This window comes from Emericellopsis atlantica (assembly GCF_019669845.1).
Source record: "Emericellopsis atlantica unplaced genomic scaffold F5Z01scaffold_1, whole genome shotgun sequence".
Taxonomy (NCBI): Eukaryota; Fungi; Ascomycota; class Sordariomycetes; order Hypocreales; family Bionectriaceae; genus Emericellopsis; species Emericellopsis atlantica.
Genome location: NW_025764703.1, coordinates 634,178 through 658,638, shown reverse-complemented (window position 1 = coordinate 658,638; position 24,461 = coordinate 634,178). Strand labels below are relative to the sequence as shown.

At 54.0% G+C, this 24,461-nt stretch overlaps 13 protein-coding genes across 13 annotated transcripts; 7 read left to right on the top strand and 6 right to left on the bottom strand.

Moving 5' to 3' along the window:
* Positions 1-189: 189 nt before the first annotated feature.
* On the top strand, positions 190-734 carry F5Z01DRAFT_669730 (uncharacterized protein; the record flags this gene model as incomplete). The annotated part of the gene is made up of 3 exons (XM_046264459.1): positions 190-442; positions 498-568; positions 618-734. The coding sequence occupies 3 exons, from the start codon at positions 190-192 to the stop codon at positions 732-734; spliced, it is 441 nt and encodes a 146-aa protein (XP_046122919.1).
* On the bottom strand, positions 649-1,536 carry F5Z01DRAFT_14598 (AP-3 complex subunit sigma). The gene is made up of 2 exons (XM_046257692.1): positions 1,403-1,536; positions 649-1,344 (listed from the first exon to the last, which is right to left on the bottom strand). The coding sequence occupies exons 1-2, from the start codon at positions 1,469-1,471 to the stop codon at positions 847-849; spliced, it is 567 nt and encodes a 188-aa protein (XP_046122918.1). The 5' UTR covers positions 1,472-1,536; the 3' UTR covers positions 649-846.
* Positions 1,537-1,680: 144 nt separating this feature from the next.
* Positions 1,681-2,413, top strand: F5Z01DRAFT_632080 (mitochondrial iron uptake protein; the record flags this gene model as incomplete). Its single annotated transcript, XM_046261834.1, has 2 exons — positions 1,681-2,103; positions 2,159-2,413. 2 exons carry the CDS (start codon positions 1,681-1,683, stop codon positions 2,411-2,413), a joined length of 678 nt encoding a protein of 225 aa, XP_046122917.1.
* Positions 2,414-2,659: 246 nt separating this feature from the next.
* Positions 2,660-3,095, bottom strand: F5Z01DRAFT_669727 (uncharacterized protein; the record flags this gene model as incomplete). The annotated part of the gene is made up of 2 exons (XM_046264458.1): positions 2,660-2,744; positions 2,797-3,095. 2 exons carry the CDS (start codon positions 3,093-3,095, stop codon positions 2,660-2,662), a joined length of 384 nt encoding a protein of 127 aa, XP_046122916.1.
* A 467-nt stretch (positions 3,096-3,562) lies between these two features.
* F5Z01DRAFT_669726 (uncharacterized protein) lies at positions 3,563-6,496 on the bottom strand (the record flags this gene model as incomplete). The annotated part of the gene is made up of 4 exons (XM_046264457.1): positions 3,563-3,942; positions 4,000-5,195; positions 5,246-5,736; positions 6,485-6,496. The coding sequence occupies 4 exons, from the start codon at positions 6,494-6,496 to the stop codon at positions 3,563-3,565; spliced, it is 2,079 nt and encodes a 692-aa protein (XP_046122915.1).
* Positions 6,497-8,661: 2,165 nt separating this feature from the next.
* F5Z01DRAFT_614101 (ATP-dependent RNA helicase dbp9) lies at positions 8,662-10,527 on the top strand (the record flags this gene model as incomplete). Its single annotated transcript, XM_046260797.1, has 2 exons — positions 8,662-10,205; positions 10,260-10,527. 2 exons carry the CDS (start codon positions 8,662-8,664, stop codon positions 10,525-10,527), a joined length of 1,812 nt encoding a protein of 603 aa, XP_046122914.1.
* A 1,343-nt stretch (positions 10,528-11,870) lies between these two features.
* Positions 11,871-13,246, top strand: F5Z01DRAFT_13967 (chitin synthase export chaperone). Its single transcript, XM_046257648.1, has 5 exons — positions 11,871-12,024; positions 12,101-12,136; positions 12,275-12,456; positions 12,512-12,605; positions 12,659-13,246. The coding sequence occupies exons 1-5, from the start codon at positions 11,995-11,997 to the stop codon at positions 13,202-13,204; spliced, it is 888 nt and encodes a 295-aa protein (XP_046122913.1). The 5' UTR covers positions 11,871-11,994; the 3' UTR covers positions 13,205-13,246.
* Positions 13,247-13,651: 405 nt separating this feature from the next.
* F5Z01DRAFT_732663 (putative TFIIH basal transcription factor complex p47 subunit) lies at positions 13,652-15,693 on the top strand. Its single transcript, XM_046266725.1, has 2 exons — positions 13,652-14,724; positions 14,783-15,693. Exons 1-2 carry the CDS (start codon positions 14,099-14,101, stop codon positions 15,585-15,587), a joined length of 1,431 nt encoding a protein of 476 aa, XP_046122912.1. The 5' UTR covers positions 13,652-14,098; the 3' UTR covers positions 15,588-15,693.
* A 26-nt stretch (positions 15,694-15,719) lies between these two features.
* On the bottom strand, positions 15,720-17,404 carry F5Z01DRAFT_14225 (Glyoxalase/Bleomycin resistance protein/Dihydroxybiphenyl dioxygenase). Its single transcript, XM_046257672.1, has 2 exons — positions 17,302-17,404; positions 15,720-17,241 (listed from the first exon to the last, which is right to left on the bottom strand). The coding sequence occupies exon 2, from the start codon at positions 17,101-17,103 to the stop codon at positions 15,853-15,855; it is 1,251 nt and encodes a 416-aa protein (XP_046122911.1). The 5' UTR covers positions 17,104-17,241; positions 17,302-17,404; the 3' UTR covers positions 15,720-15,852.
* A 200-nt stretch (positions 17,405-17,604) lies between these two features.
* Positions 17,605-19,046, top strand: F5Z01DRAFT_13999 (uncharacterized protein). The gene has a single exon (XM_046257659.1). The coding sequence runs from the start codon at positions 18,105-18,107 to the stop codon at positions 18,900-18,902; it is 798 nt and encodes a 265-aa protein (XP_046122910.1). The 5' UTR covers positions 17,605-18,104; the 3' UTR covers positions 18,903-19,046.
* F5Z01DRAFT_669720 (uncharacterized protein) lies at positions 18,977-19,205 on the bottom strand (the record flags this gene model as incomplete). Its single annotated transcript, XM_046264456.1, has 2 exons — positions 18,977-19,007; positions 19,060-19,205. The coding sequence occupies 2 exons, from the start codon at positions 19,203-19,205 to the stop codon at positions 18,977-18,979; spliced, it is 177 nt and encodes a 58-aa protein (XP_046122909.1).
* A 382-nt stretch (positions 19,206-19,587) lies between these two features.
* On the top strand, positions 19,588-20,936 carry F5Z01DRAFT_669719 (ribosomal L27e protein family-domain-containing protein; the record flags this gene model as incomplete). The annotated part of the gene is made up of 3 exons (XM_046264455.1): positions 19,588-19,650; positions 19,873-20,209; positions 20,911-20,936. 3 exons carry the CDS (start codon positions 19,588-19,590, stop codon positions 20,934-20,936), a joined length of 426 nt encoding a protein of 141 aa, XP_046122908.1.
* A 357-nt stretch (positions 20,937-21,293) lies between these two features.
* On the bottom strand, positions 21,294-22,713 carry F5Z01DRAFT_632072 (triose-phosphate transporter family-domain-containing protein; the record flags this gene model as incomplete). The annotated part of the gene is made up of 4 exons (XM_046261833.1): positions 21,294-21,674; positions 21,732-22,363; positions 22,437-22,504; positions 22,577-22,713. The coding sequence occupies 4 exons, from the start codon at positions 22,711-22,713 to the stop codon at positions 21,294-21,296; spliced, it is 1,218 nt and encodes a 405-aa protein (XP_046122907.1).
* Between the last annotated feature and the right edge of the window lie 1,748 nt (positions 22,714-24,461).

Here is a 24,461-nt window from a genome sequence, read left to right as displayed (position 1 = left end):
CCAAACAGAGCGAGGAGGGGTGGAAATTCATCGCGGGGCATTTTTGCAGGGGTTGAGTGGCGCTAAGGGACTAGGTGTGGCTGGTGAGCCATTGGTCAGCCACATCCTTGCGTCGATGCGAATCGCACGCAACGCGGCTTTCAACCACTGAATCCAAGTGTCGCTGGCGACTGTCGGCCATTCACCAAGATGTTCCGGACTACTCTTCGAAGGCTGGCGCAAGCAGCTGAGACATCTGCGCCGACGTCCGCGTCACGGTCGAAGTTGACAATCGCCAACAACCCTTACAGAGCGAAGAAAGTATGGCCGCCCAACTTTGCCGACTTGACGCCACAGCAGCAGCTGCGGTTCGAAAAGAAGTACAAGCGAAGGGTGGTGCAGTCGCAGTACTCTGAAAAATGGGACAGGGGCACGAAGATACTGCGGTTTACAATGGTGTCGGGTTCGTAACGCTGCTCAAGACGTACTCTGTTACCGTAGGTGCTGACCAGTAGCAGCTGCCTTGATCTACGCGCTCTTCTTCGCAGAAATGGAGTTCTATGGCCAGAAGTACAAGCCAGCTGACGAGGTAAGGAGTCTTTACATACAAAATGATATGTCCTATGCTGACAAGTTAGATTGTCGCGAAAGTCGGCACCATCTTCGGTGTCATGGACCCGGAGAAACGGTATGAGCGGCGTAGAGATGCGCCTCCCATCAACCCCAAAAGCTCTGAACCTGCGCCCAAGCCATAACAACTCCATGTACAATATTCTTGCATTCCCCGGCGTTGTGGTGTAAAATCTTATTTGTTGGTACGCGGGTATATATGACGCTTCGAGCAAATCGCAAATCATTATTTCTCTGTCACCGTCCGGTCCACGCGAAATTCGAGCCCATGCCCAGCCCTGCGCCGACACCAGTACTCCGGCCCTCGTTCACCGGTCTTTTCGCCACAGTGCCCTGGGCCTTGACGCCAGATACTATGCGGTCCAGATTTGTTTCGATGACCACCCCGCCTATGATCATCTCCGACAGTGTCGCGTGCAGCGTTTCGAAGTTGAATATGAGGTCCAGCTCGCACACATTCTCAAAGAGCTTATCCAGCGCTTCGACGTAGACTTGGATGAGATCGATTAGGGCGAGTGGTGATTCGGTCGATGTCGATATGATGATGAAGAATAGGGTCGCATAGGAACGGTACGTCACTAGGGTTGGAACGTCGTTCTGCTCCTCCGAGGAGGTCTGTGAAGTCCCCGATGCGGCGAGCAGGGGTGGTAGCGGTAGGAAGTTGCACGATCCAGCGGGTCGATTGTTTACAAGTGTAAAGATCTCCGAGATCAACCGCTGCTGTATGCTTGTTTCCTGTGAGAAGGTCAGTCGCATGTCGTGGCGCTTGGTTGCCGTTTCAGGAGCGGCGTACAAGCTGCGTGTAGAACTTTGTCAAACGAGGCTGGCCCTGTCCGTTGAACACTAGAAATGCGTTGATCATAATGGCAGAGGTAAGCGTCGTCGCACCTTGCGCAGTTCGGTGCCCTAAGAAGTAATGAATTAATTAACAAGTGATGATAGAGGGTTGGGGTCGACGTGGTGGGGTTGGTGAGAGCTCCTGCATGGAGCGCGTCACGCTTGGCGGCCCTTGTTCGGCACCGCTGATGGTCTAGGCACACTCAATTGCCGACAGCTTTGTTTCCTCAACTCATGACCGCATACGGTGTTTTGCCCATCCGCACATTCACGAACCGAACACAACGGGCGCATCTCAAACGATCTTTTGCCATGTCTCGCACGAATCTTCGCCCGTCGCTAAGGGCCCTGTTGCGCATTGCGCGGAACTCCAACACTGCTCGACCTGCCAACCTTTCATCGCACGCCTACAGGCCAGTCGCCTCATCAGCTCGTCTCTCTTCCTTCTCCACGTGCGCCCCGCGATTCAAGGGCATTATGCCCGATACCGAGCACCCTGCGAAGCACTCGACAGATACAACCTCCAGTGGTCCCGCGAAGCCAGTCGAGCTCACCGAAGCGGAATACCACGAAGTTGCAGACCATTACCTCGATCGTGCGCTAGCGAAGTTTGAAGAGATTCAAGACCAGGCCGACGAGATTGATGTGGAATTCGCCGTATGCCCCTCCTATCTTCCAAGGTAGCTCTACGTTGCTAACAAACATGTGATAGTCTGGCGTAATGACGATCCGCGTGCCTGAGAAGGGCACGTATGTGCTCAACAAGCAACCGCCAAACAAACAAATTTGGCTCTCTTCGCCAATCTCGGGCCCCAAAAGGTACGACTGGTGCATTTTTGGCGACGGTCAAAATGACAAGGAGGGCACCGCGACAGGACACTGGGTGTACGCCCGCGACGGGTCAACGCTGGACAGCCTGATACTGGAAGAGTTGGGCTATGACCTGCAAGAGCCTCTCAACGGTTAGAAGCCTCTGGGGCCTGCGGTCTAGCGCACATGTATCAATCGCTTGTATCACTAAATGGCATAGCTTGGAGTTTCAGCATGGCATTCGGAAGGGAGTTGCATCATCGAATGCACGAAGCCTCCTTCTAAATATTTGGTTCCTACAGTTCCGGTGAATCCCTTTGTTACCTGCTGTGCCAGAATTGCGCCAAGTGCCGTAGCAATGTTACATTGCAATGTGCTCGATCAACCACCCGCTACTCCGTATTTACCGTAGACACAAACCCATAGTCTTATTCAACATGGCGACTGTCATGTCGTAATGCAGATACGCATTGTCTTTGCTGATATCACTACCACGGATTAGCGCTTTGGGCTCCTCGCTTCTTCGTCTTGCCAACTTACGGCCTCTTGCTGAGACTCTCATTATACATCTTCCGCCACGGCTCCTTTTTGCCCCTCAAGCCTCGAACTTTGACCAGGTTTTTCAATATCTGGTGCTCAATGCCCCTCTCTTTCGCTGCTGCTTCAAGAAACCAAGTTGTTCGTTTGATGGCCTCTCTATCGAACTGTGCTTTCGGCTCACGAAAGGCAGAGCGCAGAGCTTGTATCACAGTGTAACGCGCGGGGCGGGCATATTGCACGCCTTGTAGGAGTTTCCGGTGAAGCGTGCGATATGCTTGTACGATTTCTGAAGTCGACATGGTCGTTGTCGCTTGAAGAGAAAAGTCTCGGGCTGTGGTTGAGATTCAAATGGAAGGTTGGCGGATGAGTCAGCACAGACATCCTCGCTTCATCACCATGAAAATGCAGACAAGTACAACACACACACACACACACACAAGTAATCGTCCTCATACAAAAAGCTATGTACAAAGAGCTGTACTCTATTTCTCTCTACCAGTATTCTCTACCAGAGTCTGGCCTGCTCACGAGTTGCGCAGGCGCGTCCACACCAACATGAAAATCCACAGTCTAAATGCGATCAATATGCCATCCGTCCCCAGACGCCTGGTGCACGGCGTCTCATCGTGGCGCCGCCACGCTCTGAAGCTTGTGGAAGTTGCGCAGCCCCTGGTGGCATTCACTTGCGTGATACCAGCATGCTGTGCGTGTCCAATATATTTTCTATATGCAACACGAGGGTCGTTCAGCTGATCCTTCGGCATCGTTAGATGTTGCGGCCGCTGGCACTGTCGTTGCGTCCGCCTTCTTCATTCTGACCAATCGCAGTGTATCGTCCCTGGCCACTGCCATTGCTGTCGGCGCGTCCACGTCCGACTACACGTGACAGCCAGCCACCGACGCTACGGTCCTCGCCCCCGGAGGTCTGGATCTGTGACTTATTGTCTTCGTCCATGTCGCCGTCGAGGTTGAAGTTGGGTAAACCAGCCGGTCCGCCACGGGCAGACTCAGTAGGCGAGCCTGGCATGAGCGAACCAGTCTCGTCGCCATGGAGAGACGGGGTGCCCATTACAGTGGATCCATCGCCGAATACGGAGTTCATGTTCTCTAGTGTCAGACCAGCCGTCTCGGGGTAGATAAACCAAACTAGCAGAGGTGTCAGCTACATGATTACATCACGGTGGCCCTTTCAGGATGACTTACCAATGACAAAACTGCAAACGCAGAAGAAAGCATGCACAAGATAGAGGCGCCATTTGATCCACTCTTGGAGAATGGGCGTCATCTCTCCGACCAGCCAGTTGAAGGCCCAGTTGGTCGCAGTGGACAGACTAGCACCCTTTGAACGGACGCTGAGAGGCAGGATCTCCGGTGGGTACAGCCAAGGAATCGGACCCCACGAATAACCGAAGGCGGCATTGTAGATCATGACGAACAAGACTACCAGCCTTGGCGTCCACTTGATATCGAGGTAGATGAAGTACGATATAAGGGAGAGGGAGACGGCCATTGCGACTGCACCTGAGAGCAAGATGTTGCGACGGCCCCACTTGTCGACGAGATACCACGGCGGGATGGTGGAGAGGAAGTAGGTGATGCCGTTGAGGCCTGTCATCAGAACAGCGTCGTGGCCTACCCAGCCTGCTGACTCGAAAACATAAGGCGCATAGTATGAGATGACATTGATGCCGTTGAGCTGAGCCAGACCTTGCGCAGACATGGCGATGAAGACTCGCTGAGAGTAGCGAGCGAACATGTCACGGTAAGATCGCTCACCCTCCTGGCGCTGGAGCAAGACGTTCATCTTGATCTCGCGGTACTCGTCGCGGGCCTTGGTATTGTGGATATCACCACCTCCGTAAAGATTGGCAATGACCACCATGCCCTCTTCGTCGTGGTCGTTGTCAAGAAGCCATCGTGGCGACTCCACAATGATAAGACTTCCCAGTCCAAGCAGTGCACCCATGATGCACTGCATGAACAGCGGTACGCGCCAAGACATGTTGCTCTCGATGAAGCCACAGCCGTAATCTACCCACACCGAGGTAGTGTAGCCAATGATGTTGCCGGAGAACTCAATGCATGCCAACTTGCCGCGGTTGTGTGGCGGCGAGATCTCGCTCTGGTATACAGGGACAATCGTCGACAGAGCACCAACGCCGAAACCTGCAATGAGGCGGCCCACCATCATGACGGTCATGTTGACCGCCAAGGTCTGGAGCGCACCACCGACGAGGAAAACGCAGGAGCCATAGAAGATGGTCCTGCGGCGTCCGATTACATCGCCGATACGGCCTACTGCCAGCGACGATATTAGAGCGCCAATCTCGAGGATGGCTACCATGGTGCCGACATGGGCTCGAGAGGGTTGGTCGAAGTAGTCAATGAAGTACGGGCCTCTGCGTCCAGTCAGCATGATCCATTGACAGTGTGTCAGCGAGAAACCTACGTGATGATACCCGACATGACGCCTTGGTCATAGCCGAACAAGAACACACCCAGAGACACAAAGATACTCGTGAAGTAGAGCAGGGGCTTGCCCGTCAGGCCATGCACGGCACCCATTCGTCCCGCCATGATGAAACCTAGACAGCGACTGGCGGCACTTGGTTTTTGGACGGTAACGTGAGGGACTTCGATGGCCTCCTTGTCAATGACAGCCGGGGGTGATTGCGGGCGCCTTGGATGTCCTGAGTGAGGATCCTGGATGCGAACTTTCTTCTGAGTCTTGATGCTGCGGTTTCGGTGGTTGACGCCCGCGAGAAGCTCGTCCTCAATGTCGTTGGAGAGCTGGAGCCGGACCGGGTCGTCGTCGTCCTTCTGCTCACCAATGTCCCCCGTGTCCGTCCACGATGACTCGGACCCCGACTCGGACAGACGGTGCCGTGATGAAGAGTCTGGCTGATGCTGGTCGTAGTCGCTGTAGCGGGCGTTGGAGCCCTGGGTGTGTTGGTGGGACGCTAGCAATGACGTCGAGGTGTGGTCGCTATCGTGGTGGCCCGAACGGGAGGGCAGGGTGCGGAGGGGGATGTTGGAAGGAAGACGGGAAGGGTTGTGCGAGGGAATGATGGGTGGTTATGGGGCTGTAAAGCAGCAGCGCCCGCCTGCAAAACAATAAAGAGGGAGAAGAGGGAAAAGGGAATGGAGAAAAGATCAAGCCAGCCCTTGACGAAAAGGACGCTGCAGCGGACGGCGGAGAGGAACCTGGAGAGGACTGGACTGGCTAGACTGGAGCGGCACGCGGAGGCTGGAGCACGACTGGACGCTCAACGTCGGCGGCAGGTGCTTGGCGGAGACGAAATTATGGGCCCCGTGACGAGACACTGTTTGACCAGCTGCTATCGCTCGGCCTCAGCTGGTTGCTTATCTCTGTTAGCAGGTGAAACTATTCGCACTGTCTTCCCTATGGGTATGGAGTGTGTGTGCACAGTGCGGGAGGCAGCCGGCTATCTCAGGTGAGCCGAGAGACCTCGACCGATGACCACCAGGGAAAACGCACTGGTGACACCTCGCAATCGCCCGACAAGAGCTCCAGGTACCCTGCCTGACCAATGGTCCGGGGTCGTGGAGGTCGCGTTGACGCCTGCACGATGATGCCCAGAAGCGGAGTAGACGCACAAGGCTAATAGGGAGCTGGGAGCTGGATCTGGGGGTTGGGGAACTGATGAATAAAAAAAGCGCGACTGACCTCGAAGGTCATGAGACGTTGAAGTGGGTTGGGGCGGTCGGGGCGGTTAAGACACGCGGATGCCACAAGTGCAGGAAAGATTGACTAAGGGTGAGCTCAGGTGAACCACTGGACGCGGGATCAAACGGTGTTGCGCATGTGAAGAGACACAGTTTCTCGAGATGAATTGATGAGGAAGAAGACGTTTCTCAATCTCTCAATTTCAGTGCAATGAACGAACGGGACCCAGTCTGAGCTGGCTGCTCGGCGCAAACGGCGACGGGTGCGCACTCAGGGGACGGGATGGCGTTTTTCCACTGCGACAGGGGCTACGCGCCTCAAGCCTTGCTGCCACCTCAGCGCAGGCAGTTGTACAAGTAAATCACAGATAAGGAAAATTGGCCTCATGTCGTGTAATTAATTTGAAGCCCGTCGTGAATACATATTCACCGGTTTGATACCACTATGCTAACGAATAAGGCTGACAGACTAACGGAAACACACAAGCGCACTACGTACATGTAGACGGTGGCCTAATTAGATTGTACTGCTGGTTCGAAAGCAACAATAACGTCGTCGACAGGATGTTGGTCCCGCATTAAACTGACAAGCGTGACACACCGTGAAAGTCTCACGTGGAGCTTTGAATTGAGGCTGAATGCAGAAAACTTCATGCCAGAGCACAAAGTCGACACGGCCTGAGTCGCGTGTGGGGGCGTCGACGTCAGACTGCAGCAGCAGCTGTGGCCCTTTGGGATGCACCGTGAGGAGTCTGTAGGTGTAGGTAATTACCATTGAAGTACGTAGTAGGGAAGGTGTCTTTTCATTTGACGACGCTTCAGCACAGTGACATTACGCAGCAAAACATGTGTCAACGTGGAATCCACCTTGGTGCCAAACTGTCGTTTTAAAACATGAACGTCGGCACAAATATGCATGTGCGTCGCGGCACTGGGTGAACACGAAGATTGCCGAACGGGCCTGGTCCAGAGATACCTCAGGGACTACTCCGTACTAACAGGCTAACAGCCGTGTGCTATATAGATAGGTGGCTTCGACCGTTGAGAGGAAGAACCCCCGGCTTATCGGTCTCATGCCGTGAACCTCCGTATATTCAACGGGCCGTTGCCGGGCCTGGTTTCCGTCAAAGCGGGGCCGATATGCCGGGCACTTGTCTACGTCTACCGATTTGATATCAATATTCAACTAAACACGGGGGATCATGGTGAGGCCATGTTTCACTGGAGATGCCGTCTTAAAGGTTCAGTCGGAATTCGCATGAGCATACGTATGGTGGTGGCACCACGCCACGAGCAGGTGCTGGGATTCTTGATCTGCGGCAAACCAGTGCCACGTGGTTCTACATTCCCGATCCAACTTGAGAGGATTTACTGCCGCTATACACTTCTGGGGGATATTTGGCTCAATTCGGAAAGCTTGGCTTCATGTTGAGGCGTGTGCTGGCCTACGGCTACTCACCGCGGTTTCGACAAAGCGTACTATGCTAACACAAACTTAAATCAAGTGGATAGGTTCGGCGTCCATCTATCCTCCAAGCTCGGCCTTTGCAGACAAAAATTCTTCCCAATAACTATCCGAGTTGGCCATAAAAATATGCGGCCATCCCATGGTGATGGTTCATATATGACATGTTGCTTTACAGTGTCCTGGAAGCAGTCGTGAATCACAGGCCAGACACTTGCAAATGAACCTTTGTTGATCAGATTGAATCAACATCTCATTGTGTGTCTACCCTCGGTCTTGATCAGCGCATAATTCGCTGATTGTGTAAATGCTGGCACGACTATTTCATCTGGTTGATGTTAAATCAACACAATGGTGTATGATCCCCACGTTTGACATTTCAAGCTATCACCCTGCTTCCGCTTGTTCACTTAAAAGCCACAACTTTAAAATCCAGGAGAGGCATCCATACATTCTGGTTATCATGCGAGAGATGCCAGTTAAATTGTCTTGTCTCGTGTGCTGTGCTCCTTGGAGCAGATCAATGTCGAGCATAGGGTATGTCAAACCGCAGCGCACTAGGTGAAGCCAACAGCCCCGCACCCGTGCAGCACCCCAGAAAAAAAGTCCAGAGCCTTTGCCTGGAAAATTTCCAGAGCCTGCAGCAGAGAGCGTTTCTATCGACCACACCAAACCCCAACAGAATCCACGATACCCCGTATCACACATTCACAATGAAGCGCAAGCTCGATCAGAACGACCGGCCGGCGACTGTACCCGAATCCGACGAACCAAGTAAAGCGCCCGTGTCCGAGGAGAACATCTCGTTCGCCGACTTTGGCCTCGATCCCCGACTGCTACAAGCGGTCGCCAAGCAGAACTACGAGAAGCCCACGCTTGTCCAGCGCAAGGCGATTCCCTTGGGTCTCGCTGGTCAAGATGTCATTTGCAAAGCCAAGACGGGCTCGGGGAAGACGGCGGCATACGTTCTGCCGCTACTCGCGTCAATCCTGAAGAAGAAGCAGAGTTCATCAGCACCATCAACCTCGGCGCTCGTGCTCGTGCCCACGCGCGAGCTGGCAGATCAGGTCTTCAAATCCATAGAGCAATTCTCCGCATTCTGCGCCAAAGATCTGCAGACTGTCAAGCTCACGGACAAGCTGTCCGATGCTGTGCAAAGGAGCTTGCTGTCCAACTCGCCCGACATTGTCATATCGACGCCCGCCAGAGCATGGAACAATGTCAATTCGTCAGCTCTCTCGCTGGAAAACCTGAAATTTCTTGTCCTTGACGAGGCAGACCTGATCTTGTCTTATGGCTACACAGAGGACATGGACAACCTATCGCGGTCGATACCCAAGGGCGTGCAGACTGTCATGATGAGCGCAACCCTGTCTTCGGAGGTCGATGCGTTGAAGAGCATATTCTATCGCGAGCCAACACTGCTGGACTTGGAGGAACCTGAGGCCGACGGCGAGGGCATCACCCATTATGTTACCAAATGTGGAGAGGACGAGAAGTTCTTGATGGCCTATGTCATCTTCAAGCTCCAGCTCATCAAGGGGAAATGCATCATCTTCGTCGCAGACATTGATCGATCATATCGTCTGAAGCTTTTCTTCGAGCAATTCGGCATTCGCAGCTGTATTCTCAACTCGGAACTCCCAGTCAACTCCAGGATCCACGTTGTCGAAGAGTTCAACCTCAATGTCTACGACATCATCATCGCTTCCGATGAGAAGAGTGAAATGCTCAACGTCGACGCCGAGGATGATGACGAGGATGGTGAAGGAGGCAAGGTGGGCGCAGAGACCGAGAAGGATGCGGACGGCAAGCGACCCTCGAAGAAGAGAAAAACTGCCAAGCGCGACTCCGAGTATGGTGTCTCGCGCGGCATCGACTTCAAGAACGTCGCCACCGTCATCAACTTTGATCTCCCCACGACTGCTTCGTCCTATACTCACCGCATTGGCCGCACAGCTCGTGCCGGCAAGAATGGCATGGCGCTCTCGTTTGTCATTCCCGAGAGCCTCTACCGCAAGCACATGCCCACCACAGTCAAGACGGCGGAGAACGACGAGCGAGTACTCGCCAAAATCATCCGCCAGCAAAAGAAGAAGGGCAAGGAAGTCAAGGACTACAACTTCAACAAGGAGCAGGTGGAAGCTTTCCGGTACCGCATGAACGACGCATTACGTGCCGTCACCAAGGTCGCTGTCCGTGAGGCGCGGACGCGTGAGCTGAGGCAAGAGCTGCTCAAGAGCGAGAAGCTCAAGAGGTTCGTACAGCCATGGAAATGATACAGAGTCACCTCACTAACAACAATTCTTAGATATTTCGAGGAGAATCCGAACGAGCTGAGTCACGTTCGCCATGACGGTGAGCTACGCACGGCGAGATCGCAGCCGCATCTGAAGCACGTACCCGAGTATCTCCTCCCCAAGGAAGGCAAAAAAGGCTTGACCTCGGAAGAGATTGGTTTCGTGCCGATGAGAAAGAAGGGAGACAGGAGGCAGAAGAAGGGCAAGAAGAGTTTCAGAGCCGGATCACGGAAAGGGGATCCCTTGAAGACTTTCAAGGCGAGGAGAAAGACGAAATGAACCCAAGCACCAACCAAAGCACCAACATATTAATGCTCATTGAATATACCCTGTGGACATTTACACATATCGACGATTGACGAATGCATACTGCGCTTGAGGCACTGGGATCTGTACTGCACTCGTCAAGGTCGACTGTGGCTTTTTGTCATGGCCAAGCATGTCGTGCACTGTATCTTCGGATATCTGAGACCAAAACCATTGATTTCTTGGAGGAAACTCCGCTCCTGTGCTGTGGCTGAACATTGGCTGTGATAATCATGGATGAGATCGAGCTGCGCGGCTCATGATGGGCGATCCAGCACATCGTGCATAAAATATGCCCTATGATGTTACAAGACCTCCAAGTATCAGAGCGGTGATGCAGTGTCAACTCGTCAGGCAACTACAACAGATAACACGCTTCATTTGGGGCTGAACGCGTTACGCAGGTGTATGAGTACAATTGACGCGTAGCTCGCGCCCATATTACATGGCAATGATGCATTCCAAGAGGTCGAAACGATGTCATGGCTGAAGATTGTCTCACGTTCCAAGGATCCCACCTCGCCAAGACCGGCGTCTAGTCTTCACAGTGTGAACGGCAACAATTCAGGCACACTGGAGTGTCGACCCTGACCTTAACGCTGCTCCAATATCTTTGGAATGCGCCAATGAGCGTGCGTAGACACGATTTTAGAGATTGCTGGCAACGTTGATCAGCCACTGAGATGGTCGTTCCTGCCCCAAAGACCCACCGTCCACGGTGCCTGGCGGCCCTAGCCTGTGTCGTTTGGCAGAAGCCAAGGACATGGAGTCCACACCAAGAAGTTTACATCGCCCAGCAACCGATCAAGCAAGAGCTGGACTTTATGAGCTCAGAAACCGGCTTTTCTTCTCGGCGGCATGGCCCTCCCTGTCCTGTCCTGTCGCCCATCCATCCACATTGAAGTGTTTCGATGCGCGGCTTTCCTTTGCACAGCTTGTCTCGTAACTCTGTCCGCACTTCAATCAATCACATTGAACGACAATCGCTTCACCATCTTGTACATTGTCCAGCTAGATTTCTCACCGAACCGTGTTAAGCGACAATTGCCGTATCGAGTCAGCCTGAGACGGTGCGAGGAACTGTGGAACCCACCCCGGACGGATCGAACTACGGGGCCAGTTGGGAAATTACCACTTCCCAGGAGCGATCTGTCTCTGCTGCGCCTGAAGAAGTCCCAGTCGTGTCGCTGAGTCTCTCTGGACCAGGACGGCACGCGTGCGCCCCCGTTTTTGACTCTCCTTCACTCTCCTTGTGGTCCAGTCTCCATTCGCATCCGCCGTCCAAAGCTCTTCAGCAATCGAGTGGCTTCCTCACGTTGACACGCTCGTTCAGTCGACTGAGCAAAGCTTCTCTTGTCGAACAACCTATACACACTCTCCCGTCTCCGATCAGGCGCGCGGCTGCGTCTTGTTGCGCCTCGGGGGGCGTCTGCAGTCACGATGGGGTCAACCGAGTTTGGCAACTTTCACGTTCGTCGTGCCTCTCCATGAACCTGGATCGCCTCGTGAACCGTCAATGGCTGACCTGGGCCCTTTGCGATTATAGGACTTCTGCAGAGACTCGACCCTACCAATTTGCAACGTACGTCAACCCAAAACTCGAGACCACTTCGATCCTATACTCCCCCAGTCGAAGCTTCAGTGTCGAATTCCACAATCATAGCGCGCGCGAGCCCCTTGTGCTTGGAAAAACTCGTTGGCTGATCATTTTGCATAACAGATCTTGTCAAACCAAAATGGTCAAGATGGACCGTGGGGTGGCTGTGAGCTGAAGGGTATATCGCTATCGGGCGACAGGAAACTGGGCAACCTTGGCGCTATTCTCCTCTGCGGCCTCGCAATCATTACGTCTCTTTTTCTGCTGCTCAAGTCGGAGAAGAAGAAGGCGGCTGTTGGGCGAAGGTTCTTGATACCCTAGCTGGCTGGGCTAAACAACCGCAATACTAACATACATCAGGGAAATGCAGCTGTTTTTGCTGGGCTACATCATTATCAGCATCTGCGAGATTTTCTCGGTCGGCGAATTCCCCTTTCCCAAGAGTGCTCGCGATGTACGTCAGCTTGGTGTTGCTTTGAAGGGACCGAGACACTGACATAGACGCAGGGATTCACCGCCGTGCACATTGGCGCCATCGTTGCAACTACGTGGATTCTTGTGATGAACGCTCTGATTGGATACCAGTTTATCGACGACGGCACCGCTTTGTCCCTCGGTCTTTGCCTAATCACGGCAGCCGCCTTATTCGTCGGTACCGGTTACATCGCCCTGGATACAGGATTCGACTTCACTGGCTATTGGGAGGACAGCTATAAGGGGGATAACCGCCACATTGCCCTTTACGTCCTCTACCAACTGGTCCCTCTTATCTTCCTCGTCGCCTTTTATGTGCTCGAGGCCATCCTCGTCCTTCGAGTACTGGGCGAGACTCGGCCCATGATCTACCTCACTGCTGCTGCAGTACTTTTCGCCGCTGGGCAGGTCTTCAACTACGTTGTCAGCAAGTACATCTGCGACGGAACCAACGGCAAGATCGACGGCTCCATGTTTGAAACGCTGTTCACTTATCTGTCCGTGGTTGCCGTCTGGATTTTCTGGTCAAGCATCACGGAGGACGACTGGCCGATGCCTGTCGGTACGACATATCCTTGAAACATTGGAGAACACGCAGCCTCTATCTCTTTTATCTATTTAACTTGGCGTTTATGGATGGTAGCAGCATCGACTCACCGTTCTCACCAAATGTCCCTATGTAATCGCCGGCGACAACGAAATTTCACACAATCATGCTCGTTTCGACAACGCTTGCAAGGCATGCCGGATTTGTGCCCAGGGACGATGCGCATCGGCGCTTGAAGGAGGACGTGGATCCACGCGCGCAGCTCGCACAAGGACGGTCCCATGAGTGGAAGTATAGTATTTGTGTGTGTCTGGATTTGATGTCTATCAGCAGGGCTGGCTACAAGATGGCGGACGAGTAACGTAGTATACCCAAGGAGGCAGATCGTGCATGACTTACGTCCTTTCAGCTAGGCAGCAATGTGCTTGAACAAATAGTAATATCATTGATGGGCTTCTCATGTTGTAACATTGTATTTTGCCCACTATTTGCGTGCGTCCTGGCCTGGGTGGCGTCAGGTACAATGTTCTATTGCGATGCCTCTCGAAAATACCCCTCTGAACAGGATGGGCAGGAAGTCGATGACTGAAGGCAGCATGGCTGCGAATTGTTTGAACCGCTCTCTTGAATGTTGTCTGGAACAACGGCAGATAGTTTCATGTTGATCACTTCGTGGCCTGCCATGCGGCGCTGTGCCGAAGTCATGGTGGACCCAGCGGCAAGGCTAGCATGATCGACAGCCTTGTCACAGACGTGCGCCGACGTACGTGCCTTTGCAGTTCGTCACGCTGTCCAGCACCCAAAGAGCTTACTCCCCCACATCCTGAACCTAAAATATACAGCCTTTCCCCTAGGAACAAACTTTCTTTCAACAACATATTCACCTGCGGCACGATATTACGAGCTACGCCGACTAGACGCCCGCCATGGCTGCCGACTCGGATGATGAGTTCATCGACGACAACATGTCCGATGACATGCTGGACCATGACGTGGGCGCGCCCGATCCGGATGACGATCCATCCGACCATCCTCGTGTCCTGCACAGCTCGAAACCCTTGTCGCGTGCTCCCAAGGGTCGCAAGAAGCGCCGCGATCGCAAAGACCAGGCGCGCGAGTGGGAGACGGCGAAGCGATCATGGGAGACGGACCTCCCCGACGAAGACCAGGACGGCATCCTCAACCTCTCCGCCCTCGAAGCGGAGAAGCGAAGACGCGTGCTACGAGATACTACGCCGCTGCAGAGGGGTATCATTCGACATTTGATCCTGGTGCTGGACATGAGCTTTGCCATGGAGGAGAAGGACCTGCTACCGAATCGATACCGTCTGACGCTTCGATACGCGGTCACGTTCGTCCGGGAGTTTTTCGAGCAGAACCCCATTTCACAGCTGGGCATCATTGGCATGAAGGGCGGCGTTGCGGTGCGGATCAGCGATCTGGGTGGAAATCCCAGTGAACACATTGACAAGCTGCGCAAGCTGGAGGAGGAAGAGCCGAAAGGACACCCGAGTCTGCAGAATGCGCTGGAAATGTGTCGGGGTGCTCTCTTGTGAGTTTGGTTTATTGGTCACCAGTGGCACAGGATCCCTTGCTAACAGTTACTACAGCCATGCTCCGTCCCACGGCACAAGAGAGGTTCTGATCATCTACGGCGCATTGCTGTCCAGTGACCCTGGCGACATCCACGACACCATCTCGTCCCTCATCACCGATCGAATACGCGTCTCTATTGTTGGGCTGTCGGCACATATCGCCATCTGTGCCGAACTCTGCTCTCGGACCAACGCCGGCGACGAATCCCAGTACAACGTGATACTTGACGAGGTACATTTCAAAGAGCTCTTTCTCGCAGCTACGACACCCCCCGTGACGCGCACGGCCGAGCAGAATATGGCGAGTCTGCTGATGATGGGGTTCCCATCGAGGACACTGGCGCCGAGCGGCTCTGTGAGCCATTGTGCCTGTCACTCGAAGCCGGTCAGGGAGGGTTACTCGTGCACGCGCTGCGGCGTGAGGGTGTGCCGACTGCCAGCCGAGTGTCCGTCGTGCAGCCTCACTCTCATTCTGAGCACGCACCTGGCAAGATCGTACCATCATCTCTTCCCTTTGCGGAACTGGAAAGAAGTGCCTTGGGCCGATGCTGGCAAATCAACCGCGTGTTTCTCGTGCATGTGCCCCTTCCCGGAGGTCAAGTCGGGAGCAGACGGGCAAAAGTCTGGAGAGAAACAGTACAAGGGTGTCAGCGAGAGCGGACGATATGCGTGCGAGGTGTGCGGGAATCACTTCTGTATCGACTGCGACGTCTTCGCGCACGGCGTCGTACACAACTGTCCTGGGTGCCAGAGCACAGTACCAGCACAGATAGAAGACGGAGTCAACGGGGGCCATGAGCCCATGGCGGTGGACGGGTGACGAGAATACAGCATTTACGGGTCGCATCTGATTGCATTGCGTTGAGGAGTTTGGAGCATACAGTAGTGAGCATCACGTCCGGGGGAGACTGGGACTTTTGGGAAATATTAAATGAATTATCGCTATTTGCATTTCTTCTCCGTGTATGAACAAGGTACCTCAGCTAGAAGGAATGGTATCGGAAAACTAAACATAGCAAGTATGCTACCGCTGCGCCATCAAATGTGCCCCTTGCATATCCTCATCTTTTCTCTCCTGCCATCGTTTACAGGTTACCACGCTCGGCCTGCTCACGCTCAATCGCCTCGAACAAGCTCTTGAAGTTGCCCGCGCCGAAACCCTCAAACTCGTTTCGCTGGATGATCTCAATGAAGACGGTGGGCCTGTCCATCAAAGGCTTGGTGAACAGTTGGAGCAGGTAGCCGCCCTCGTCGTAGTCGATGAGGATGTTGAGCTTCTGGATGGTCTCAAAGTCCTCCATCAGCTCCCAGTTGCGCTTCTCAGTCTTGAGGCGGTGACGCATGGTGTCATAGTAGGTTGGCGGGACGTTGATGAATTCCACGCCGCGAGCGCGCAGCGCAGAGACCGACGTGATGATGTCCTTGGTGAGAAGGGCAATGTGCTGGACACCGGGGCCAGAGTTGAATGTGACGTACTCCTCGATCTGGGACTTCTTCTTGCCGGGTGCAGGCTCGTTGATGGGCATCTTGACGAGGTTGTTGGGGCTCGCCATCACGATCGAGTTCAGCGCCGAGAACTCCGTGGAGATCTGAGAGTCGTCGACGGACCAGAAACGGTGGAAGGAGAGACATTTCTCATAGAAGGCACACGCGGACACCATCTCGTTCCAGGACTGGTTGCCGACGCAGTGATCCACACGGCGAAGGGGTACCTCCGGCATGCTGACAGAGGACTGGAGCTTCTTTCCCTCCCTGAAACCAGGCAGGAAGGGCCCTGTGTACGAGTTGCGGGAGATGAGAGTGTGTGTGGTGTCGCCGTACGTGCAGATGGAGGCGGTGGTCACGGACCCATGGTCCGCGTCCTTGTGTACTTGCGGGGGCTGAACAGCTTTGGCGCCTGCTTCAACGGCCGTGTTGTATACGGCTTCCACATTGTCCACCTCGAAAGCGACGTCCTTGACAGCATCACCGTGCTTCTCCAGGTGCGCGTGCATCTCCTTCAGCAACACAAGATCCGACTCGGAGATGGGCTCGTCCGCGGGCAGGTGCACGGCGGAGCGGATGGGTGAGGTGAAGACGAAGCGGACATCATTGTTCGCAATAACGTAGGAGGTGAAGTACCTGCTCCCGGTCTCAAGGCCGCGGTAGGCAACGTGCTTGAAGTCGAAGAGAGAGGTGTAGTACGAGGCGGCCTGCTTTGCGTTGCCAACCCACCATGTGACGTGGTCGTACCCAACGAAGTTTGCAGGAGGCTGGATGGCAAATGTTGTATCATTCGACGTGGCGAGTTCCGCCGACCTTGATGGCGGCGAGTTGGAGATCGCAGAGGGAGCCATTGTGGTTAAGGAGAACTGTGTAAAGGGGATGTTCGACCGATGATTCTGTGATGATTGCTGATGTTGTTTGAATCACTGAGGGGGTTCGAGAGTCTTCTTTAAGATGGAAACACTGCTGCTTATGATTCAGGATGATTTCTTGCTGATGGTCAGACGTAGCAGTTGTATATAAGTGACTGGTCAAAGGCTGTGACATGCCTGACCGAATCATCCGCCGGCGATAGCGGGGCCCTGTAGGCCTAGAAGGTAACCTTTACCTCTCGGAAATGGTCCGCACATAGCTTTGTTCTTGGGGGATGGATCTCGTCGGCATCTGGTGATCTCTTCCTTACAGGTGTTCGAGTGTGGTGGTGGTGGTCGCCCGGCGGCTACTGACGGGGCTTTCGCGGCTCAGCGTGGGCCCGCCGAGAAGCCCGTGAGATCATTCTTGTATTCATCACAAGCAATGGTCGCAACGATTGTAGCATTCTGCTAGTACCTGCTGCCGCGATGTGCAAGATAGATGTCCCGTGGCATGCAAATCCTTGCCAGCAAATCGGCACTCAAACCACAATTGACAGCCTCCAGAGCATCTTTGCGCAGCCGTTCTTGGTGGATAATGGGCAGTAGCAGCGATAGCAAGCCCGAGCTCGATTAGTGACGGACTGGCCTCGGACTCGGAGGGTGGGAGGCGGAACCACGCCGTGGACCGCGCTAACCGACCGAAGCCGCGCCTGGCCGTACTGCGCTGCGCGTTCTTGTCGCCGCATTAATCATTGCCTACGACATAGTGCTGCTTGATTTCAGCGCTTCTGACCGATAGGCGCTGAAGGCGGAATTGCTGTAAAATGCAGAAGACGTAGCGCTTCCTTGATGATAAGGTAGAAAGTGACCCGACCGACCACGCTGTTGTTTCTTTGCACCCATAGCACATTTCGTGAACTTTGCTTCGCTTCGCAACACGCAACGTCCCCAAGTACTGAACCATCATTTGGTCGCGATAACCACAGAACGCCAGCATCATGGCAGCCGTCACTCTCACCTCGCACGACATGAACGTGCTCGAGAAGATCAAAGACCCCGACTTCAATCCCGCGGCAGGTGTGCTTATAGACGAGGCCCTGCCGCGTGACCCGAACATCGTCGACACGAGTGTCTACGACAGAGTTGTCGCCCAGGAACGCCGCATCATCCAGAACATCCAGCGACTGGAAACCGAGCTCAGCCAGTCCATGGCGGAGGATTCATCCGACACGGCCATTGCACAGTACAAGCAGTGCGCTTTCGATTTCGATGCCCTGATTGCCGAGTACCCCGATTACGCCAGTGCCCGGAACAACAGGGCTCAGATCGCTCGGAGGTTATATGGCGATGCCATGCTCATGTCTCAAATCCAGGGGATGCCGATGCCACTAGTCGAGCACCCCGATCATAGCGAAAAGAAGATGGCCGCAAAGGCGGCTTTGCAAGACCTCGACACCTCCATTCGATTGCTGTCCCCTGCATCTGTGAGTGCGCCCATGTCGCCGCAGGCGTCGCGGACACTGTCGATGGCGCACACACAGCGCGCTGCGATATATCTCAAGACAGCAAAGCTCTTGCCGTATCGAGACCTAGATATGGATGAATCGCGTCACGAGGCAAGCTGGGACAAGTTGAGGTTCGAAGAAGCCGCTTCGCGAGACCTGGCGCTAGGAGGGCGTTACGGAAATCCAATCGCAAAGGGCCTGGCCGTGAGCACCAATCCAACAGCCAAGTTGTGCGGACAGATCGTGAGAGAGGCGATGAAGAAGGAGTACGGCCCATCATTTGGCGAATGAATCATGTTTCTTTAATGTCGGATACTAGCATAGCAATCAAATCGGGTATCGTAGGGCAATTGAGTCGCGATCGACTACGGAGACGTCTTTGACAAGCCAATACGACTATTTCATGTAATCAGCATAATGAGAAGCAATCGAGCTTAGTCTCACGTACCGTAGAGCTGTTTGCCATGTCTCGCTGCTCGTTTTGCCCTTTTCCTTCTCCTCGCGGTTGATGCGGGTGGCAGCAGCACCAATACCAATCGCGACGGCGAAGATCGGATCAGCCACCCGGGAGATGATGTATGCTGGTACAGCCATTATGTCGTGAAAGTGTCGAATGGGCGACGGCCTTGACAGGAGCAAGAGACAGCTGGTGCTTCACGAACGTGGTCCTCCTGGCCCAAGAAAAGCATCGTGAGTGCAGCCCCGGATCGGAGCTTGGCAGCGACGGAGAAGCTCGAGCCAGGTATGGGTGGGGCGCTGCACCAGCCACAGTGCCAGGCTCAATTCCCGCTCCAGCCACACTTCACGTGACCCTTTTCGCAGCCGCACGCGTGCCCCAATGCAAAGCCCACAAACCCGTGAATTTTCCACCAAATTCCCCTGTCACGGATTGGCGACGGACTAGAGCAAAAAACTCACCACCAGCCCTCATCACACCTCCGACCTTACTAACCACCACAACACCTCAGCAGCCATCATGAAGTTCCTCAAGGTTGGCCGTGTTGCCATCATCACCCGTGGCAGGTATGCCGGCAAGAAGGTACGAATTCCTCGAATGTTATCCTTGAATTGGATCTGGTCGACGTCGAAACGAATGCGTATTGAGGGGCACGGGTGACGGACGAGGAGACGAAGAGACCGGATGTACATGGAACAAGAGCAAGGAGACCTGCACAAGCGCTCGCATACGACGTCGACCGATCACGTTCATTGCCATATAACTACAAGATCTCAGAATCGCTGACTTGGACCCTTTTTGTAGGTGGTCATCATCCAGCCCCTCGACAACGGCAACAAGCCTCACCCCTTCGGCCACGCCGTCGTTGCTGGCATCGAGCGCTACCCCGAGAAGATCACCCGCCGCATGTCCAAGGCCCGCCAGGAGAAGCGCTCGAAAATCAAGCCCTTCATCAAGGTCATCAACTACAACCACTTGATGCCCACCCGCTACACCCTCGAGCTCGAGGGCCTCAAGGGCACCATCTCGGCCGACACCTTCAAGGAGGTCAGCCAGCGTGAGGATGCCAAGAAGACCGTCAAGAAGGTGCTTGAGGAGCGCTACACCTCTGGGAAGAACAGGTGGTTCTTCACCCCTCTGCGTATGTCCCTTCTGCCCACGCGCACCCACGGATCACCACCACTAACACTCGGCAGGCTTTTAAAAATATCGTTTCCTCCGTCATGGTTAGGGAGTTTTGCGGGATGTATAGAGCATCGGGTGGCTTTAACGGAATCCCACGGTTTATGAACTAAAAAGAATCAAAGTTCACAACATCACCCTCCACATACACATTGGCTGTCGCGTGAACGCATGTACATGATGAGGAGGCATGAGCAACGATGGCTTCCGAGGCATGGTGCTCCCACAGGAGTGCCTTTATGATGATGGAAGCTCGGACGGATGGGAAGGCCAAGTGAGTTGGGAATCGCCAGGCTAAATAGGTCTTGGCTACGCAATTGACGACTTCTTCGAATTCTCCCGCGTCTTGGTGACCTGTCGGCTCTTGATGTGTGCAATGGGGAACAGAGATCAATCTGTCTGTAGTTCGACATTGCTAACACGCCTTGTTGCGTCGCTGGCTCTTCGACTGGCTTTTACATTGGTTCCCACACAACAACCAGTTCACAGCACACACCACCCAAGATACCGCAACCGAACCCGTACCAGTTGTTGGAGAAATACACACAATGAACGAGAACGTGAAGTTAAAATTTCGTTTCTACGTTTCTATGCTCGAAGACTACAACGCCGTCTAGAGTGTTGGTTTATAAGGGATTAGAAAAAACACCCATCCCCCAGAGTTTCATGCCGACAACCCAGAATGATTCCGTTCGTATCCCTGTGAGCCTTGTGCGCTCTGCGCCCAGCTTTCTATAGCTATACACTTTCGTAAAACAAAGGACTCACACACACCAATACATCGTGTACGTCCAAACCAAGCAGAATTTCTCAACAGTTCTCCAAGAATTAGAAGAAAGAAAATGTAAGCAGTGTCTGTGCCGGCGGGCCTTGCAGAGAGACAGACGGAAAGAAGTCTTTTTTAATGTTGAAAACAGGTCTTGACAATCTCGCGGCGGAGACAGACATGCAGTGCAACAGTCCCTCGCAGTCATTGCCTGCACGACGAGAACTTCTGTAGTCAAGTGACCCCCACTCTAAAAGGAGCCAGACTCATCATGTACTCAGTACTTGTGGGCGTTCATGCCAAAGCGGTTCGACGCTTCGTTGGCGAGCTTGCGGGGGTCGTACTCGGGCGCGTATGTGGGCGCCAGACCTCCAAAGAGAGTGAAGATGAGGAAGGCGGAAGCGATGATGATGGTGAGCTTGCGGAGGACTGGCTTGCGGTTACCAAAGTCAGCCCACTGGCGGTTCATCTCGCCAATGTGGCCCTTCAGCTGCTCAAAACCAAGCTTGTAGTAGACCATGCCGCCCAGGGCAATGGAGTAGCCGAAGAATTGGAGACCGGACACCTGGGTGCCCCAAATGGCCATGGAGGCCAGGACCAGGAGAATATCCTTGAGGACACCACAGAGAGTCAGGACAACGGCGGAAGTCTTGCCGATCTAAAAGTTCAGTTAGCCATGTTACGATTCTTCGCTTTCTTGGCATGCAAGACGTACCAGCAGAACGACAGAAACGTTGAGCATGAAAGCACACATTCCGTTCAGGAAGAAGGTGAAGAAGCCGACGTTGTAGACGTCCTGCATGGTGCAGTGGGGGACTTCCCAGATCAAGGCGACAACACCGTTCATCAACGCGCAGATGGGCGCGAAGTAGTAGACCGAGACGAGAGGGTCCATCTTGTAGTCAGCCGAGCTGAGCAGACGCTGAACCATGGTCAAGCGGAGGGCCTCGAACACGACACCAGCGATCTGGTACAAAACACCAATCAGGACAAAGTGAATCTCGCCGATCGAAGCGATGATGACACCAACAACGATCGTGGAGACGTTGAGGAACTGCCTGAGGTTGGGCTTGGAAACACCAAGGATCCAGCTGGACATCAACACGGCCACGGGTGTGGTGGCCTTGAGCATCTGGATGAAAGCAACCGACAAGTAGAGGTACGTCAGGTTGCCGCAGATCAAGCTCAGACTGAAGCAGATACCAATAGGAACCACTGCACGCATGTAGACGCGACCAGTCATCTTAACGCTCTTGCGTCCGTCAAGCAGAGTAGTGAAGCGGGCCATAAGCTGGGTCATGAGGGTAGCGAAGGACAAGTGGTACGTGGTGAGGATGACGGGGTAGCCTGTTCGAGCAGTTCGTCAGCAATCGTCCTCAGATTATGGTAGACTAGCCACGCGGCGGTTTCGAGAACATACGGAAGTTGAGCGTGTCCAGCAGCCATTTGTTGAAGAGAATAACGGAGGAACTGCAAGAGATCCAGATGCTATTCGATCGTTTGTTAGCCCAATGTTCTCCGATGGCGTTCCGCCGCAGCCTCCGAACGTCGAGGACTTACATTACGTAGAAAGTTGGGTGCAACGAGAAGCCAGGCTGCTGAGTCTTCTCGGCGCTGGGGTTGACCGTCGGCAGAACAGGGCCATTGCTCTGACGGGGCGCATCGCCAGAGATGCGGCTCTTCTCTTCGCCAGACATTGTGACTGATGTTTTCGCGTACGGAGGGTCGTTGTTTCGGGTTGAGGAATGATTAAAATCGTCGTCGCGTGGTATCGATGTGAAGTCGTTAAATTGATGCTCTGGTGCTGGCGTTCGCGTGGATGACACGAGGCGAAGGCACTTTGCTGAACAGAGGCAAAACCTGTTAGGGGTGGACGCGCAAAACGAGCGGACGGACAGACAAGAGTCCTGCAACAGAGTTCAAGGGGTCGGATAAAGGAGGGGCGGCGAATATGCAATTGGCGGGGACTGCGTTCGAGAACAGGCACAGGCAGAGACACCGAGATCAATCCTGCAAGCGTCGTGAGAGCGCAACGTGCGTGTCAACAAGCTTGTCTGAGGGAGCAGATTTGAAGAGAAAAAGAGAGTGAAAGAGGAGCCAACGTCTTTTCTTCTCCAACGCAGCGTATAAGATGAAGACAGAGAATCAAGGAGCCAGGCTAGGGGGTCGACAAGGCGAGCAGCAGAGGCAATTAAAAGCGGTAGCCCCCCTGGAAATTGATTGCTGCACGCTGCCTGCAGATACACGAGGGGTACTTGCGCCGGGCGCGCTCGATAGGGGATCGAATGCGGCCCGCTGCCCTTGAGCGTGTACTGCATCTGTACTGCACTACTAGCCCGCGAGTGGGCTCCGGTCCGCAGCTCAGGGGGTGGGTGGGGCCCTCTCTGGCATCCCGGATTCAGAAACCTGTCCCATACGCACAGCCAGTGAGTGGCTGCTGCATTATCGCAGTTGACTCGTCCGCAGCTGAAGAACTTCGAGAGACATTGGTCTGGCGAATCAGTGGCCCACGTTGGGTGATCAGCCACCAGCCGCCAGTCGAGAACAGCTTGCGTACACCAGTGTCTGAGAAATTTTTGTTCGAGACGGCTTGGCCTCAAAGGGTCGATCACGTGGAATGACACAAACCTGTACAAGTATACTCGCAAGATCCCCCGTGGTCAGTTCAGTCATGCGGAACGGTTCCTGTCCATATCATTATTAGGTACTCCGTACACATTATCACCCGCGGGCAACAATCGTCAAAGTCAATCTCGTCTTGCGTGGGCTGTGGCTGTTTTTGGTTGATTTCATAGACCCTCCACGCTACTATTGGCGCAAGCGGCATGCCAAGCGACCGTGTTCGCAGAACGACGCTACGTTCCGGACACGCGATCTTGTCAAAGAAGCTTGGCATAGATGGCCTTGTCGGGATTTTTGCCATGTTAAATTCCCATAATGCTTTCTGCTGCTTGTGAGCAACAATCACACCTAGAGTGATGTGAATTAGATTGATCATGCTGGGTTCATGGACGTCATGGTGAGACTTTCCTCTCTCGATGGCCGACGATGCTCCCGCCGCTGCTCACCAAGAACGTTCCAGGTTGGTAGCGCCGAGGCCATTTGCCAGCGCTGTCGTCACGCGCAAACACAGGACTGAGCAACAAGCGTGGACAGGGCGAATCCTCCAAGCTGGTGAGTGCGCTTTCGGCTCACGTACGTACGCACTCAGAGGATTACGTGGCACATCGGGAGCACGACCTAACGCAGATCTTCACTACAATTACTCGTTCGATTGCCGGCGTCAATCCAAGCTTTTTGGAGGGTGGGGAATGTTACATGGAGCCAGCATGATCTGCTCTTGTTTCAGGATAACGGCTTTGTGCAGGAAGACATGCCCATAAACCGTGGCTATGTAGATATTTGAACTGCTGATCAGACAGTCAAAGCCTCATTTGTACTCTTG